We start from the raw sequence: 18,906 nt of genomic DNA on the forward strand, positions 1-18,906 counted from the left end.
GGAAAGTTCCAAACACGACTGAACGCTTTCTGGCACAGCTAGCTACATCCCAGCTGCTGGCACAGCTGCATCTTGCTTGTTTTGCTTTGGAAGAACAACTAGAAGACAATTTAATGATCACTTTTTCTAGGGTATGGTATAATATACACTTAATGTATGGCCCCAGCTAGTTTTGTTTTCCCGAGAGTACTGATGTTCGTCGAGGGAAACATCAGGACTCGAGGGAAAACAAAATTAAACTAACTAGTTTCCCGAGGGACTATTTAGACTTTCCGTTCAACAATCACAGCAAAACAAACAAACTAACAAACAAAAACGGCACTACGAGAAAACAACTTCTTTACATTCACATGCCCGCTGAATGAATAATTTACAAATGTTTCAAAGTACCTGAAAAAGTTGAATATGCTTTTATAACCTCAATGATGAATACAAAATCATTCGGAATTGATGGTAACATTTGCTCCAGACTGAATGTTCCTGCGTTAAAGTTTACTGTTTCCTGGCTATGAGATGCAAAATTCTTCATAGTTAAACAGGGCAGTTTGGCACTGTGTTTCTGCCAAGAGAATTTGCATTTCTTTGCTCATGCACACAATTTCAGTGCTAGTTGATTCGAGATTTTCAACAGAACAGTCACTACTGAGGGCATGGGAGATTTCTTTCTGCTTAGCCTCCGAAAGGCGCCTGGAGTAAGAGCGAATGCTGCTCTCAGAATTGTGTCCCGAAACACGTATTATGTGGCGAGCCTCAAAATTGTACTCATCCAAGAACGATACAGCCGTTGCCCTAATACAGTGATTAGTGTACTTTTCAGAAGTTTCAGTTGTTTAGAAATTGAGCTCATGAAAGTTCTTAGCGTATTTTTCCCGAGGGGCACATTACAATACCAGACTTCATCAGTTTCGCTAAAATTTCCCCTCGCTCTGGGCCTTTGCCACTAAACAATAATTTGGGGGGGGCTCAGCCCTCCCCCCCTAGCCTTCGAACAGCAGACGTATTTCCGGTCGTACCTTGAAATACGTCTGCTGTTCGCAGGCTAAGCCCCCCTCCCCCCCCCCCACCCCACGTTTCGGTCCCGAAAATATTGGTAACGGGGCAGAAAATTGGTTTGGCAAAATATTCCGGTAAGTGATATTTTCACAGATCGTTTCACAATGGTCGCGCTTGGCGAAATATTATTTTCTAGGACTCTTTGAACAGCTCCATCCCGATTTCGAGAAGCCAATCAACTGCTGCCTTTTTTCCATTTAACTCTGAGACAGCCAGTTTCCCATTGACGCAACGGCGGCCTTTGCAAATATAAGAACCATTTGCGAAGCTTTCAACAAAACTCCTGTCACCAAAACGCTACTAGGAGAGGTCCACAAACTGCTACGATTGTATTCGACATTACCAGTGGCATCGGCGACTTCCGAGCGCGCGTTTTCTTCCCTACGTCGCCTAAAAACCTACCTTAGAAGCACCATGAATCAGAATCGTCTAAACAACTGCCTCCTCTTGCATTGTCATAAGTCTATTACGGACACATTGGACACTGTAGACATTGCAAAGAAGTTTGTTCGTGCAAACGAACAACGCAAAAGGACATTTTGGAAAATACGAGTAGACTAGACGTATGTGCTTGACTTTGTGTACGATGAGCCCCCCCATGTTTCAAAACGCTCTGCCGTCTCTGGGTTTAACTTCATTGCAGTATGCCAGGAATGTAACAACACCGTTCTTAGTTCCTTTCTTGTATTTTCCGAATCTTTTCCTTCTATTAGATGCTGCATTTCTTCGGCTGATAATCGAGAAAAACGTTTCCTTTTAGCCTCAGGTTCCATGACGTTTGTGTTTTCGTTGCAAACTGAAAACTGGCAGTGTTTTCAGGCCAGCCTCCGTCAATCAAGCTGACGTGATCACGCCACTTTTTAGTCATGCACTGATCACGTGTTGTTGTATCCGTCGGAGCAACAACTGCGTAACTGTATCCCGGTCGGGATAGTCGGGATACGCCGGTTTTAATTTGATCAGGGGCACGTGACTAAGAATCACCAATCACAGTGCTCGTTTTCAGTGTTGAGTGAAAGTCTAGGTATATAACAATGACTCATATACCATGGCCGCTAAGCCAATCAAATCCCTGGAATTACATTACACAATGATCCAGTTTTAACATGGACTCCATAAACCAAAAGTGCACGTCACACTTGGTAATCAGGGTTGAATATCAGTTGTGGGAGAATTAGGTTTCAAAAACTGAAATTTATTAAACATTCTTTGTAAAATCTGGATATTTTGAATGGTCACGCCTAAAAAACTGTTCAACATAACAAAATCAAATTTTCAGCGAGAAATAAGTTTGCCAAGCTCTTTCAATTTACAGAGTGCATTTATTTGCAGCCTGTTTCGTTGTTTATGCTAACGTATGCTTAACGTATGTAAACAAAGATCCCGTCGTAAAATCATCGGCCGTATAAGCAGGATTTTACGGCTATCCGCTAGAGCAAGATTCATTTCAGCTCCAGCCACTGTGTTAAACTTTTAGGGGACAATTGAGTTCGATTTAGTTCGATTTCCGAACGGGACGTTAAGCCGACTGTGCATGGTCGCCATATTGGCCCGGTGGACATCAATTTCTAATTTTTGCTTCCATTTTAAAAACTGTGATCGCTTTGCACGTACAACTTCATTGTAAATTGTACGTGTCATACGCCGTGAGTGATGGACATGTTTTATAGAGGTGTCAGCAGTAACTCATAAGCAAAAGGGACGCTAAGATCTACACAATCACCCGGGATCGATCGAGCGAGAGGTTTCACGGAGTTTAAGCATATAGTAAGGGAGTTTGTACATGTTATCAAGTATGTAATCGGTTTATATATGCAATAAACCAATAAACTCATTCTGTAGAAAGGTGTATACTAGAAAAAGCATTTGTGACATCAGTTAATTGTGCATATTTTCCTATTTCCACGTATTATGAATTTTACACCTCATTGATGCGACAGCCTAACGTTTCCATAAAATAACGAAAAATTCTCTTACCTCTGAATAGAATGGACAGGAGCTGAAAAACCTCTTTTAAAAATTTATAATTCACACTGTCCGAAAAGTAAAGATAGTAATTTGCACAGCGACAGCGCACATAAACGTCACTTTAAAAATGCCACACAAGGTATTTTTCCGGTCTAAATATTTCGCGGAATCTGGGAAATGATTTCAGAGAAAAGATGGAAGTAAAGAGAAGTTGTAGATAAATCGCGTGTAATGGACTTCCTGATACATGGAACGGCGGAATGGACTTTCGTGATCGCTTGCAAAAAGAGCGACTCAGTTTAGGTGTTCGCTAAGAACAAAAACAAGTTTATCCCTTAATTCTAACTTATTTTAAAAAAATTTCAGAGGCCCCAATAGCCTCAGGTTTAATATTTTAATTTCAGCTGATTATGGATGAACCCTTATTGATTAATAATTAAACTACATCGTAGCTTTGAACAACCTGGCCCAAGTTCATAACAGGAATCACTTGTGTAAACTTTAAAAGAACCACTAATGGGTAAACAAGACAAAGTCAACAAATAGGCAGCATGAAGTGCAACGAACATCGTGCCGGATAAATTTTTTAAGCGTAATTTAAATTCAGGATGTAATATTTCTGTGGATCTGGTCGAGTTGCAATCAGTTAATTTTCAGAGCAAAACTACTCAACGTCTGGACGGCATATTTGTGATAATTTGCGAGAAAGCTGGCAAATTCTTATTTACGTTATTTCTTTACGCGCGACAGAATCATTTATGAAAGTGAGAAGTGATCATCGCAGTGAATTTTCATATCAGGGTCCCAAAGGGGGGGTCCGCGGAGCCCTGGAGCCCTGAAATTTCTGCTATGGAGCCCGGAGCCCTATCATTTTACTGACTGGAGCCCTGATCCTTTTTTGGCTGTGGAGCCCGGAGCCCAAAGACATTTTGCGCGTAGCCCGGAGCCCAGCATTTTCAAGTTTGATCATTCGAGCTCCCGGATTGCTTTGATTCTTGCTTACTGCCTTTTTGTGTTTGCTTGTGCGCCTTAACAAATACAGTACTCGTATCTTGAAGATACGACACATTTCATAAGGTTTATTGAAAGCACTAGGGTGCCTAGAAACGCTTTTCTAGTCTCAATGGATATCACTAGCCTTAACACGATTATCCCACAGGAGGAACGAATCATATAGTATCAGCAACGCATACGAGGACGTTCATGCTAATAACCCCTCTATAGCTACAAATTTCGTCAGAGAAATGCTCAGTCTTATACTGAAGGAGAACTCCTTCCAATTTAACGGGAAAGACTATCTCCAAACACACGGAACTGCCATGGGCACTTAAATAGCAGTAGCTTTTTTACCAACATCTTTTTGGCATCTATAGAAAAGTAGATCTTAAGGCTGAGCGTTAACAGGCCACTAACGTGAAAAGGTTCATTGGCGATGTATTTTGCTTGTGGGATACAAACAAAGAAGAAATAGAACGTTTCATAGAGCAAGCAAATTCGTACCACCCTACCATAAAGTTTACCGCTGAAGTCTTACAATTAGAAACAACATTCTTGAATACAACAGTCTATGAGGGAGAAAGATTCGAGAAAGAATAGATTCTCGACGTGCGCACACATTACAAACCTACTGAAACATTTCAGTACACAAACTACAACAGTTGCCACCCAGCAGGTGTCAAAAAAGGCTTCATTAAAAGAGAAGCCCTTAGGCTTCTGAGGACAAACTCTTCTAAAATAGTGTTTGCGGAAAACATTAAAAACTTTAAAACACGCCTGGCATCGAGAGGTTATCCTAGTAACCTGGTGGACAAAACCCCTCCGAAGTTAACCTCACAGAAGGAAAGAACGCTCTTACACAAAAACAGAAAGCGCACAAGAAAATCATTTACCCTTCGTGACACAATTTCAACCATCACTGCCATGTTTTAAAAACATTCTAACTAGGACAAATGGCATTTAATAAAAAACCAGCCGCTACTAAGAGAGATATACAAGGAACCTTCCTTTATCTCTTATAGAAGACAGAAGTCGCTTAAAGACATGCTTGTTAAAGCAAAACTATAAAGGCTTTTATCAACACAACGGGCACACAGCGGGAGTCATGCAGGTCTGTCAGCCCCATTTAAAAAAGTTTAATATTTAATCCACTCTTAAATAATAGGAGATAATATAACTGGCTGCTTGGGTTTAAAAAATTGATCGGAATTGCTGACTTTTTTATTTGCGTATTTGATTTAGCGTTAAAAATATAATTTTTACGTATCAAGATTGTAGACCAGAGTGGAGCCCGGAGCCCTAAAGCAGATCATGTGGAGCCCTAGAGCCCTAAAAATTTCGCCTTGGAGCCCTGGAGCCCTGCATTTTTAAGGCCGGAGCCCTGGAGCCCTAAACCCCTTTGGGACCCTGTCATATACTTTTCATCAGAATCATTTATGCGCGGATGAAAAAAAAAATGCCAGCTGTTCCCCGAGTCCCCGCACCACCCCATGTTGCCCCCCATGTTGAGTCCGCGTACGGAGGCGAAAGGAACTACTTCAATGAGTGAGTGAACTGAGACGATTCAGCAGGAGAAAATCAATCAATTTATAGATATTTCAAATGAAAAACTGGAAGAGTGCGAAAAAATTTCTGTAAATTGTTTCTAACAGTCCCCGAATTCCAAGAAATCGTGGAGGTTTTTCTCGGAAACACTGTGACGAAATGCAGGAAAAGAGACTACGCACGGTGGAATGCCAAAAACAGTATTCGTCTGGGGAGTCTGGGAAAACAGAAATCTATAGAGCCTTTACTGATCCACCATCCTGAGATTAGCTCAAGTTCTACGAGTCAGCAATGATTTCTCAAAATTCCTGTATCTCAAGATTCTCTTAATATGCAGTCCCCAGTAGGAGTCGGTACTGTCGGTAAGGAACTTTTTGAAAACTGTCCGGGAGGAGGTGAGTATAAACAAAGACAACTCGAAAGATCCAACCGAAGCATCCATTTTGATTTCATCATGAATTTTCCCATCCCCAGTGACCTTAATTTTCGGGAATTTTGCATAGAAAGATACGGCTCAATTGAAAATTTAAAGTATAAAGCAAAGAATGGCGAAATTGTCGCTCAGGCAGACCTAGGGGTCGCTTATTCAGAAGGTTTGGGCGACGAGCTGCCAAAAGACACAGACAAAGCAATTGGATGGCTCAACTCTGCTGTAGATAGGGGTTATGAGATGCCTTCCTTCCTTGGAAAGCTTGGTGAATTGTTAGATCGGAAAGGAACGCTTCCACATCAGCGAAAGGCGTATGAGATGTACCACAGGGCAGCCAGACTGGGCAATACTGCATCACAACTCAATTTAGCAGAAATGTATTGCTGTGGAGTTGAAGGAGTCGTGAATAAAGATCTCAATGAAGCGTTTAAATGGTACAAAAAAGCCGCTGATGAAGACCTATCGGGTGTTAACTCAGATTTGGAGCCGTTGTTTAAACTGGTTGTTGGAACGGCGAAAAAAATCAAAACTGCTGTCGATTTTGATCCGAAACAAAGAGCTTTGGCATCTTTGTACGAGTGCTATCTTACAGGAGATTGCCCTGAGGGCCGACCACAACCAGCCAAGGCTGTTTATTATTTGACAAGAGCAGCTGAACTTGGAGATACCAAGGCACAGCTGGAACTGGGACGAATATACCTGACGGGAAGGTGTGGGCCACAAGAGAACATGAAAGATGTTGCAAGGGCAAGAAGATGGCTGGGAAAAGCTGCTAGTAGCGGTGACGACACAGCGAAACAGGTGAGTTGTTCCCGGTTGTTGTGTAAGTAGGCTTTTGCTTCAAAAGTAGTAAGCATTTTCCTGGAAAATCATTTCTTTTTTTAGAAGAGATAACACATTGGTCATTTTCAGCAATGCCCATCTCCCCTCTCCCCTGGGCATTGGGAGGTGGAATCAAAGTAAACAACTGCATCAAGCTGAATGGAAGAAGGGTGTCCAAAGCCTCCACTGTGACCAGCCGGCCCCTAGACAGTAACACCCTCCTACAGCTGGCAATCCCCGCAACCCAGCCATGAGCCCCCACACATAGTCATCTGGACATGCACCCCTCACATTGTGTTAGCAGTGGAATAGGGAAAAAGGGGGAGGGGCAGAAAAACTGAGACAAACCAACCAGAAACTTCAGAGAAAATATCCTGCGTTCTGCCACACTCAAACACACTACCACAATAAGGTGCTCTGTGCATGCACTAATGCACTAGTCAATTGAAACCCCCTCCCCCCCGGACCCGGGACAGGTAGGGGGATTTGACAAAGGCCCTGATCAAATCATACCAAAACCTCCAGCCCCTGGGGAAAATCTTGAGATCAAATTCCCCTCCCCCTGGGAACAAATTGGCAAGGGGTTAAAAAAAAAACCCAAACCAAACAAAACAAGACAAAAGAAACCGTTCACACTGAATTAATCAGGAACAAAATATTTTTTAATAAGACAATAGTTTTCTTTTAATACATCTTAACAAAACTTGTTGTGGATTATTAAATTTTGCAAGAATGTGAATTTCACATTACAACAGAGCATTTCTGAACAGTGGTAGCTTTGAAAATGTTAAACAGCACATTCAGTGTAAAGCCGCTTTCGACTTGGTGCATCCACAAGTCCCATGCATTCGAAATGGAACCACTCTATAGGGCAGCCAGGATTATCACAAGTAATCACATTGGGTACAAGAGTAACAGGCCTGCACTGCTCCCTAGTGCGTGTTTTTAAAGCCTTTTTTATAATTTGGCTCTCACGGGTATATCTTTGACTGACCGCCCTCTCAGTGTAACATATGAGGGGAAGGTCTTTGAAGATTTCTTTGAGCCATGGTTGTTGCTCTATTAAATGCCAGGCTTTCATGAGGATTTGTTTTAAGTTTAAGTTCTCAGGACAACCTCTTTCCTGTAGGGGTGGTTTAGGATTTTGAATTTACTCTTCAAATATGTTTTTAGAAGAGTGTGTTCTGAGAAGTCTCAGTGCTTCGCCTTTGATGAAGCCTTTTTTGACCCCTGGTGGGTGGCACGAAGAGAAGTGCGTATATTGAAATGTTTCAGTAGGTTTGAAGTGCGTACGCACATCAAGAACTGTATTGCTTCTGAATCTTTCACCTTATAAATGTTTGCATCCAGAAATGTTTCTGTTTGTGGGGTGGTGTTTGTTTGCTTGCTCAATGAACTGCATTATCTCCTCTCCTTAAAGTCCAGAGGGAAAATATGTCGTCTATATATTGTTTCCAAATGAGCGGTTTTAAAATCGACGTTTCAACCTTAGCTATGAGATATTGGCAAAGGCGACTGCCATTTTTGTACCCATGGCTGCACCATGGGTTTGTTGGCAGAGTTTTCCATAGAGCTGGAATGAATTTTCTTCTTTCTTTTGAATTGTCTTTAAACCAAATTTTGCGAAGCATTTTGCCAATAATCAGCCAATATGGATGGCGCGAAAATGACAACGTGCAGTTGATTGACTTCGCGAAGAACTTCGGTACCAGTCAACCACAGTCAAGTCTCCCTGATTCCCCGAGGTGGGGACACTGTAAAGAAGCAAAACATATCTTATCAACCACCCCCAGGGGACAGATCTCTGATCAAAAGTGCTTAATATATGCCCCTATTATCCCCCTATCTGTCCCGGGTCCGGTGGGGTGGGGGTTTCAATTGACTAGTGCATAATCTTCAAGAACCGCTGATCACCCGATAAATGCCAACTTTTCTTTGTCGTGTACTTAGTTTAAATTGCATTTAACTGCATTTAATTTTGGCCAAACTACATCTCAGCTGAGTCTTACTTCTCATCATTGCTCCTGATTTTAAAAATTCAAACACAGATAAAACCAGTTCTACAATGTAATAACTAATAGCCAAGTGTAAAATGAGCAGTTTCAGAAGGGTCAAAGGGGGCTGGTGTAATTTTTATACCAAAATCTAAAACAGCAAATTGGCTAAAACAACTGAAATGATCAAAACAAGGAATTACAATTAAATAAATAAAACAATAATGAATTAACAAAAATTCTCATTGTATACATGTATATTAAATTTAGCATTGATTTCAATTTCCATTTTAACTTTTCACTACTTTACAATATTTACATTAAGTTTTAACCTGATCTATTATTTTTTACTTGTAATGCGCAATAGATCATATTTTACATGTTTTTTGTGTGCTTTAAATAATAAATTATTAACTGTTAATTATTAATACCTTTAAAAATGAACACAAGGTAAAAACTGAACAAACAGATGGTTTGTTAATTGTCAAGCAAACCTCTTTTCTTGCATTATGCATGTCTTTTTTAGAGCTCAAGACAGTGCTTCACTGAACAGCTGAATCAAATGTCAGCTGAGCTCAAGAATTTTTGTTTGTTTCCTTTCTTTCTTTGTTTATTGAAATTCAGTTATTTAAGAACCAATACCAGTCTCAACTGACAAACCTGAACAAGATCTGTTCATTGCACATGGCACTAAATGCTGGTCACACAAACATGCAACGCAATGACACATGTGAATCTGTTCTCAATAATTTTGGCCACAACAGACAAATCTATTACAGTCATTAACTGGGCAGATTCAGTCCCATTTACACTATAGCTACAGAAAATTGTTGGCACAGCTCTGATAAAAATTGGCACACGTACCAAAAAAAGAGGTTCGGCCTCGGCTCGGTTAAATTTTGTAGTGTAAATGATTTTGCTGTCGGTACCAAATTTTATCCCTGTCAAACCAAAATTTCACCGTTGATTGGCCCTTGTTAAAAGGTAGTCCAAGCATGGGTGAACTTGGTATGCATTCCAAAAATCTCGGCCCGGCTCAGACGAAATGTGTAGTGTAAACGATTTACTGTGCCAAACCAATTTGTTCCGGACGAGCCCTAGTCAGCACCATCTGTTGGAACATGTCTGGTGAATCCATTCAACATGGCGGACTCAGCGGGCCATGCAACAAGCAAGTTGCCAAGAAAATCTTGCGGTCACCCTTGGAAAGAAAATGAAGTAAGGGAATCCACTCCTTGTCCGTGAATACTATTTCTAGCATCTCAAACCAGTGTCCACTGCACATTATCATCCAAAATTATCACTCGATAGGACAGTTACAAGCCAGCATTGCTGCTAATACAATGAACATTTTGTATCTTTGCCTTTTCTGCTATTCTGGAAAGACGAATAGGCAGTGACAAGATGTGTGGCCCTTTTAGAAGTAGATACCCGGGCCAAATACGTATGGTCTGCCATGTTTTGAATCAAATAAGCCTTTTGGCTGCACACGCCCTAAGGTGATAATGGCGTATGCTATCCAAGATGTTGAGCCTTTTACCTGTACCGCAACATTTTCTCACACTGCTTAGCACGGCAGGAAAAAAAGACGAGTAAACAGGACATCAGTGCTATATTTTTTGGTACATGTACCATTTTTATCTGAGCCATGTCAAACATTTTCATTAGTGTAAATGGGGCTTTAGTCTTCAATCCATGTAAACCAGTTTTTTCACATTTTCTATGCATCTGCTCTTCCTTTCACCAATAAAAGAAGAAAATTTGATACAAGCAGTCGATTTGTACATGTACATTGTGTGGAATTTTCAAGAATGGCAACTCTGCATTTAGAATGATGGCAGAAAAGCAGAAACTTATGGCATGTCAAAAGTACAGTGGCTCTAAAATGAGACTGCAAAGGACTGTTGACCTCTGATGTTTCTAAATGTAATACTTTCTCTGAGGTGCCAAGACACTAGCTAGGGCCTGAGTCTAGACACTCCTCTTTGTTTCCTGTGAAATTTCAGCTTATGATAATTAATGTCTTTTTGTGAGTGAAATTTGTGGTTAACTGGCCCTTAGCCTTGTGCTTGTACTTATTGCATGGAAAGTTGACGGATGTAGTGATTCAAGTTGCTTTGAAATTCTTGATTGTTCATCTCTTCATGAAACCCAATGCGCTGCATATATTGTACAATTTTAAATCATTTTCAGATCATTTTTTAAGCGACTGTCACACAGTAGCGTGACCGCCGGTTCTAGTAATACCCATTTCGGCATTTCTTATCTTTTCGTTTCTCCATGTCGGTTAACCACCCCAGACCTCCAGTTGTGGCTTGGTCAAAAAGTGGCATTCTGGTGGTTGCAAGTTCAAGTCCCAGTCAGGGTGGAGAAAAAAAAAACTATTTTTAATTAATTTTTTTTCCTTTTTGAAGACTAAGCACTCTGGAAGCTTCATAAAATGGCAAAAATTTGAAATAAATTTAAAATTAAGGCAAATTCAATTACCATGCAAAGAGAGCTAGGCACTGAAGAGGGCTTTCACATTGTCAACGAATTTCGAGTAAATATGAAAAATCGCTCTTATAATTCAGCGACTCTTGGGAATACCAGAGGAATTTATATTGGTACTCCCCAGGAAATTGCAGTGAAGTCAAAAGTGGGTAGTTCCTGGCTTTGTACTTATTATTATTATTATTATTATTATTATTATTATTATTATTATTATTATTATTATTATTATTATATGGCAGTAAAAACTTCTGAATGCCCAGATTACCTAAACAATGATTGGGCGGCCAGCCGTAGCCAATCAATATAACGACCAAAGTCCATACAATTAAACTTCGAACTTCTAATCATAAAAATCCTAGTAATTAAATTCTAAAACTATTTACCATCCATAAAATCCTCAATCTAAATACTAAAAGTTCTGTTCATCACGATGAAAACACTTAAAAAATAAATAAAAATAAAAGTATAATAAAACGCCTAAATTATGTCCATTATTTCAAAAGCTTATTATTATTATTATTATTATTATTATTATTATTATTATTTCGAGATGACGTCTTAACATATGCCCAATGGTGTTTTGAGGTCTCTTCACCATATCTGAAATGCTACTTTTGTATTACATTATTGTGTTTTTCTTAGTGGAAAGTAAATAATGGAATGGCATGGAATGGAATGGAAAAAGCAGAATGCGTGTGAACTGTATTCCTACACTTATGGCTGTATTTCAAAAGTGTTACTTAGTTTGGACTACCACTGATCAGACACTGACAGTCCGATGAAAAAAGGAAAACGTTTGTGGCAAGGGGGGCCAAACTGGTGTTTAATTGGGTATCAAGACTCATCCACCTGACCAAAATAGTCATCATTTCATGAATTACTAATGAGTTTAAGAAGCTACAATACAATTTAGTGGTGATGTACAGCTGTTTACTGTTTTGGTGTTCTGTTGAAGTGTTTTCAAATTGCAGTGCTGTTATCGTTTCAAGTTTCTCAAGTGGACTTTGTGCAACTTGGTTTTTCAAAATATGGTAGATTTGATCTGTGGGAGACCTGCCAAGCCCAGGGGGGCTTGGCAGCCCGGGGGGGGGGGGGTGGTACTTGGGTTAAGTTTTGCTGGGTATGTGCCGCTCGCCTGTCAGAGCCCCTGCTCCATTATAGTCTATTCTGTGGCCAGTTATAGACCCAGTCTTAAGTATCATAATTCCTTACCATCTTATATTGAAAACCCTAACAGAGAAGTTTATGTCTTGTTGGGCCCCTATCCTGCGGAAAGGCCCCCTGAAATCTTCCAAGGGGGCCCTCAGAAGCCAGTTTCTATAATAAACCCTGAAACAGTGCCAGCAGGTAACAATCTTTAAGATGTAAAACATCATCAAACTTTAAACTCTATGTCCTTTTTTCTGAGGTTTGTGGATTTTTCTTTTTAATCTACCAGCCACACTCTTATACACTTAACCGATTTAGCACCGAAATATGTTAAAACATAGCATATACTGAACAAAATACTAACCTTGCGCAACAAAAATTAAGTTAAACGTCAGTTCCCTCATTTTTATTCCAAGATTTTTCTGCTGTCAATAAATGCACCATTGAGCAGAGTAAATGTAGTGACATTGCTCATTTACCAGAGTAATATTACTTTGTTGTGCATTATTGTGTAAAGTGTATAAAATTTGTACAGTTGAGGCATTTATAAGAAAGTCTTGCTATCCCTCAACTGATACAAGCATTGTGCGTATATGGCTTATAGTTGTCAGTTTTGTTAAGCGTCCGTGAGGGCCTACAGAATGCAGCGCTCTTTATCTGAACTGACCCATTATGGTTTAATAATAAAAATAAATTCTCATGCCATTGTAGTAGAATAAAGTAGTAAATTCATGTGTCATTATCTTCTTTCTTAAATCCGTCAGTGATTACAACAAACCAACCAACACTAAGGGTGTTTAAATACCTGAGGAGAAAGTGCTGCCTTTGCTCTGACATCTGAAAATGGTTAGACTCTCTAGTCTTCTCGGATAAGGACGATAAACTGCATGTAGGCTCCGTCTCACAACCCTTGTTTGTAAATAACTCTGTGGGACGTTAAAGAACCCACTCACTGTTTGCAAAAAGTAGGGGACGTAGTTTCCGGTTTTGTGATCTGATCTTTGTGTGTATACTCTCATGGTTGGGTGGGGAAATGCTCGGAGATATTAGCTGCATACAACATAAAAAACACGAGGGTAAATAAAGATATGATGATGATGATGTTTACATTCTTTTGTCCAGCTTAATAACTTAATCAAAGGCTCCTGTGAGCCAACTCGTGAATGCAGATGACACATAGTAATTGAAAACAAGACGGTTACGGAAACTTCCTTGATCTTTGCCCTATTATGTAACAAAAAATAACCATTCTTGTACTATAAAAATGATTGTCAAACTATTCTCTACAGATTGAATAAGATTATTCTGATGCGCCGATTCAAAAAAAAAGTCACGTGTTTTTTTATTCAAAGTTCATAGAAGCACGCCATGTGCAGCTACGTCATGCAAATTCGTGTCCAATAGTCCGGGGCTACTGGATTTTGCAATCGGGCTAGTGGATTCTGACCATCGCTTGCCCGATGGTCAAGTGAAGTTTTTTGGGGAATTAAAATTACAAAATTACTGTAGGGCAAGCCGATCTCACAAAGGGAAATCTGTTCAACAAAGTATCGCATTACATTTCATGCCCGACATAAATGCGTGAAATTTTTCCTTTGGAGTTCAGTCCACGCAATCCTCAAGTAAAAATAATAAAATATGACAAGCTCTTGCTAAATAAGAATTATTTATCGACCGCGTCCTTTTGCTTTCCCATAAAATTACCAGTTGTAAATTTCGAAAATGAAACATTTTTTCCCTTTGAAACCTCTATGAAAGCTGACAAGATCTTAAAGTGTTCATTTCACCAGAAATTTGCATAATTTTGTTTACGACGTCAATGATGCGTGACATGGCACGTTCCGCTTTTGCGTGAAAACAGACAGCAAAACTAGTTTGTTTTTCTTTAGCAAACTAATCTACTTGATGTAATACTTTTGTATGAGAAGGAAAAATATGATGAAAGATGTCGAGTTTTCATGTATGCAAAAAGTTATGATTAGCAGTGAACCAGTTTCAGTTAAAAAGAGTGCTTCTTTCAGCTGAAGACATTTTCTGACGGGAAATATTTTTTGGTGGCAAAATTTCAAGTTGCGCAACGCAATATCTTGCATTCTTTCTGCCTAAAACGATTCAGTTAGTTCAACCGCGAAGGGAGGATAGGTTAAAAAATCGGTGAGGCCTACAATAAATAAAGCCACTAGTGCTAAAGGTAATAGCTCTAAAAAGCGTCTTGTTTATTCAAAGCCCATGCCGACAATTACTTTTAAATTAAATTATAAATAAATAGATAAATAAGGCCACTAGTGCTAAAGGTAAAAGCTCTAAAAAGCGTCTTGTTCATTCAAAGCCCATGCCGGCAATTACTTTTAAATTAAATTATTTTTTAATTAAATGATTTTTAATTCTTAAAAGAAACCGCACTTTGTGGAAAAAAAAAAAACGAAAAAACCTATAACTTTGCTCAGATTCAACAAAGAATCTCCATTCTTACACTACAATGATTGTCAAATTATTCTCTACAGTATGAATAAGAGAATTCTGATGCGTCGTGAAAAAATTTTCACTTTTTTTTTTTTTTTTTTTTCAGTAATTGAGTTTGCGAGCCCGGACTTTCTGAAAAACTGAAAAAACTTGTAACTTTGCTCAGATTTAACGAAAAGTCTCCATTCTTGCACTAAATGATCGTCAAATTATTCTCTACATATTGAATAAGAAAATCCTGATGCGCCGTGAACAATAAATGTTCGCGTGTTTTTTCCACTAATTGAATTTAAAACTCATTCACCAGGCACGCCCGAAAGTTAACGACAGAACCGACCAACCAACCAACCAACCAACCAAGTCGACAGTCAGCTATCGCTATAACTCGTTCATTGCGCATGCGCGCATTCACGAGTTAAAAACTATGTAGTACATAACCTTGGGAGCAAGCACTGTATAGCTTGAGTTGTGTTCAGTTATTCCTACAACCAGTGACCGGTTGTTGGAGGACCGACGTTACAATCGCGTCTCCTCTCTCTCCCACTAGGTGACTCGCGCACCAAACACTATGTAGCACTGAAATTGAGGTGAGAGGGGAGGGTGAATTTTGCCTTGGGTTGTAGCACCTTTGACTATCAACAGGTAGTCACATACATGAACTAGATTTCTGGCATATGCTGTTTTTATCAGTGTGCGCTAGCAGTTGAGGAAGATAAAAACTCTGTCTTTGTTTTCAGCTTCTTCAAGAGTGTGAACACAGCGATACCTCCCAGGATGATGCTTCGATTTGTGAAGATGACGTGCTTCAAGCCCTTGACATCCAGTTTGAGAAGCAGAGGCAGAGATCCGAGGCAAATCTTCACCCATTCGAGATTCCTGAACCTGTCGCTTTTTCAGAAGAAATGCTCAGTCAGTTTCATTGGTCCCCAACAGCGAGAATTTACCTTCAAGCTTTCAAGCTTGTGAAAGAAGGGTTCGAAATTCTATACAAGAGCAACTTCACCAACGGAAGAGGAATTTCCCTTATAGCTCGTGGTTATTTAACGGAGAATTCTATATTGCAAGGATTTCCTATTGAACATTCAATTTTATCCCCTCTCTTTCAACTCTGTGAAAGAAACTTTAAAAAAAATCCTTCCTTTTTTGAAGGCCATGTTGTAGCTCTTGCTTTTCATCATTTTGAAAGAAAACTTTCCGTGGAGAGCTCCAAGGTCGACCTCAAAAAAATCATGTGCATAAAAAACATGATTGATTTGATCCAAAAGGCTGAGCCTGACGGCGTCCCTCCTGCAGATCCCTTCACGTTTGATAAGAACTACAGCAGCTGGCTTCATGTGTTGTATTTTCACTTAGGAGCAATCTATATCGTTGTAAAAGACTATAAAAAAGCAGCTGAAGCTTTTGATAATTCCTTGAAATGTTGCCCTTCTTACTTTGACTCCAAAAGGGGACTTGGATATTCTTTAATGTTGCTGTATGAAAAGTCTAGCGAAGGTGTACCCAATACATTGCCCAGCTTACAGAAAGTGGAAGAAAGAAAAATTTCGAAATTTGCATCTTGGACCAAAGAAGAGTTGGGAGACACTGCAGAGAAGGTATTAAAGGAGTTTTTGGTCGAGGCCCCACCTTGCTGCAAAATATACCCAAATGTTTGTTATTATCTCGCAAATCTTGCTTTTGCAAAGAAGAAGATGAATGAGTTCAAAAAGTATTACGAGCTTGGCCAAGATGCTGAAGAAAAGAGGCTTTCTTTCTTTGCACCTCTTAATCTCCCACTCAAAGATGATATGTATACTGCCTACCAGGTATTTGCCAGAGTAACGGGTTCAGTTACGTGTGGTAACAGTGCCTGCATCAAGAAAGTAGAAGAACGTAACTTGAAAACTTGTGGCGGCTGTGGACAACAAAAATACTGCAGCAAGTGAGTGGTCCAATTGATATTCATTGTTTTACTGCAAAAGATTAATTTAATGTGTTTTCCTATAAACATTCTAGGAGCTAATCTACCGCAATCTGAGCGTAATATTTCTAGACAGAACACGGGAAGTGTATAGGAAGTATAGAAGTATACAGGAAGTATAGAAGTGGCTATGCGATCAGCTCCAGGCTGATCGCATAGCCACTTCTATACACTACAAAGACACAGATAGTCACTCTTACCTCAACTTCAGTTCATCTGATCCTAACAGTTGCAAGTCATCCATACCTTATAGCCAGTTTCTCAGACTGCATAAGATTTGCAGTGATGACACTGATTTTGACATCGAGGCAGCAAGAATGGAAACCTTTTTTACATCACGCGGGTATCCAGATGACGTCATTAGAAGGGGAAGAGAACGAGCATCGACTAAATCAAGGGTTGAAATTTTGAACAGCGTCGTCGCAAACAACACGGCTATGGATAGAGTTCCATTTGTCACTACTTTCCATCCAAGAAACCTGGTTGCTGTTAACATCATTTCGAGGATCTTCCGGATCCTTCATGAAGACAGCAGGACCGCCAATATCTTCAATAAACCACCACTGAAGGCTTTCAGGCGTGCAGAGAATCTGAAGGATTTGCTAGTCAGAAGCAGCCTACCTCAAAACCCTTCGAACCAACCGCCAGGAACCTTCCCTTGTTACAGGACCGTTTGCCGTACATGTCCCCACGTCAATCTGTCTCCCTGTGACAATAACAACACCCAAAGGGCAGGTTAATGTCACAGGACATTATTCCTGCATCACGGACAACGTGGTTTACTGTTTGACATGTACCAAATGTCCATCGACAGTTTATATCGGGGAGACTGGTCGTAGGTTGGCGGACAGGTTCAGAGAACACCGTAGAGATGTCATCAACGGGAGAAATGACCTTCCTGTGCCCGCCCACTTCAACCAAGAGAACCACACACTCGAAGATCTGAATGTTGCGATTTTGAGGGCAGGCCTAGCCAACCAAAAATACCGGAAAAAGCAGGAGATGCGGTTCATTTTCAAATATGGAACTGTTAGTCCTAGTGGTCTTAATCAGGACTTTAGTTTTGCGTGAATTGTTCGTTTATTAATGTACTTGCTCGCGCGCTGGCATGCGCTGTCACGTGTGTCGCGCGCACGCGCGCTTTTATGAATTTGGGCATGCGAGCAAATTTAACGAACTTTTTAACGGTATAGTTTTGTACCCTGAAGAAGGCAGCATTGCCGAGACGTCGGTTTAAAATATCTTACAGCGTCTATTTTATAATATATTTTACTTTTAGAATGCTTCGCCGTGATAATAGACCTATGAACAGAAATAAGAAGTTATAAGTTCGATTCTTCTTGCGATTTTAACAAAACATGCGCTAATAACTAAAACTAGCCCATCAAAAATGATTCCGCTTTATTTACTTGAAAATGCTCTTACATATTTTTTTCTTATTTCGCCGACAAGTTGTCTAGCTTGAGTAGTTTAGATCCTGAAAGTTTCGTTGTAAAATGTTTGACTAGATTAATTTCGAGATAATCGACGTTATTTAAAACCAAGTACTTTGCGTCACCGTTGCTACGGTAACAAATGTTGCTTGCATGGAAACCAAAAAAACATACAATTTGATCAAGGTTGAAAAGGTGGTGTAGTATGACGGAAATCGAAGCAGGCCTTCCATGCAAAATATTGATTTAAAAAGATCCACCACAATGCCAGAAAAACTGTTGCGAGCCTCCTTCATAAGGCAAATATGACAGTCTTCGTATTTGTAGCTGTTTCAGAAGTACTATCTCTTTGGGCCTCAAATACAGTCTTCTCATTTTTGTAGGGAGTGCCAAAAAGCAGACTGGAAAAATCACAAAGCTTCTTGCAGTGCTTCCAAACGCAAGAAAGACGGTGGTAGTTAACATTATTCTACACTCCAAGTGATGACCACTAATAGACCACTGGATTCTTAAGGGTTTTACTTGAAGACAGACCCTTGGTACCAGCCATTGGGCGCTTCGTAATGAGTGGTTTAAACACAAACTTAGGCCACCCAGTAT

The 18,906-nt window shown here is 39.9% G+C and overlaps 2 protein-coding genes across 7 annotated transcripts in view; one reads left to right on the forward strand and one right to left on the reverse strand.

Annotated features, from left to right (window-relative positions):
- LOC146484855 (uncharacterized) overlaps positions 1-3,180 on the reverse strand; it is a 44,489-nt gene extending 41,309 nt beyond the window's left edge. For all 6 annotated transcript variants that reach the window (XR_014863531.1, XR_014863532.1, XR_014863534.1 and 3 more), the window contains exon 1: positions 3,031-3,180. The gene's annotated coding sequence lies outside the window, so the exon portion shown is untranslated. The remainder of the gene's footprint in view (positions 1-3,030) is intronic.
- Positions 3,181-5,917: 2,737 nt separating this feature from the next.
- Positions 5,918-18,902, forward strand: LOC146484858 (uncharacterized). The gene is made up of 3 exons (XM_085104324.1): positions 5,918-6,793; positions 15,651-16,834; positions 18,690-18,902. The coding sequence occupies exons 1-3, from the start codon at positions 6,017-6,019 to the stop codon at positions 18,766-18,768; spliced, it is 2,040 nt and encodes a 679-aa protein (XP_084960450.1). The 5' UTR covers positions 5,918-6,016; the 3' UTR covers positions 18,769-18,902.
- Positions 18,903-18,906: the final 4 nt, after the last annotated feature.

Source organism: Pavona decussata, unplaced genomic scaffold, assembly GCF_977016875.1.
Source record: "Pavona decussata unplaced genomic scaffold, jaPavDecu1.1 SCAFFOLD_29, whole genome shotgun sequence".
Classification (NCBI taxonomy): domain Eukaryota; kingdom Metazoa; phylum Cnidaria; class Anthozoa; order Scleractinia; family Agariciidae; genus Pavona; species Pavona decussata.

Excerpts from the sequence above, each read along its gene's own strand:
- LOC146484858 (XM_085104324.1), top strand. The coding sequence starts at position 6,017 with ATGAATTTTCCCATCCCCAGTGACCTTAATTTTCGGGAATTTTGCATA. Across the intron at positions 6,794-15,650 it reads GTGACGACACAGCGAAACAG|CTTCTTCAAGAGTGTGAACA; the intron begins GTGAGTTGTTCC and ends CTTTGTTTTCAG. Across the intron at positions 16,835-18,689 it reads CAACAAAAATACTGCAGCAA|GGAGTGCCAAAAAGCAGACT; the intron begins GTGAGTGGTCCA and ends TCATTTTTGTAG.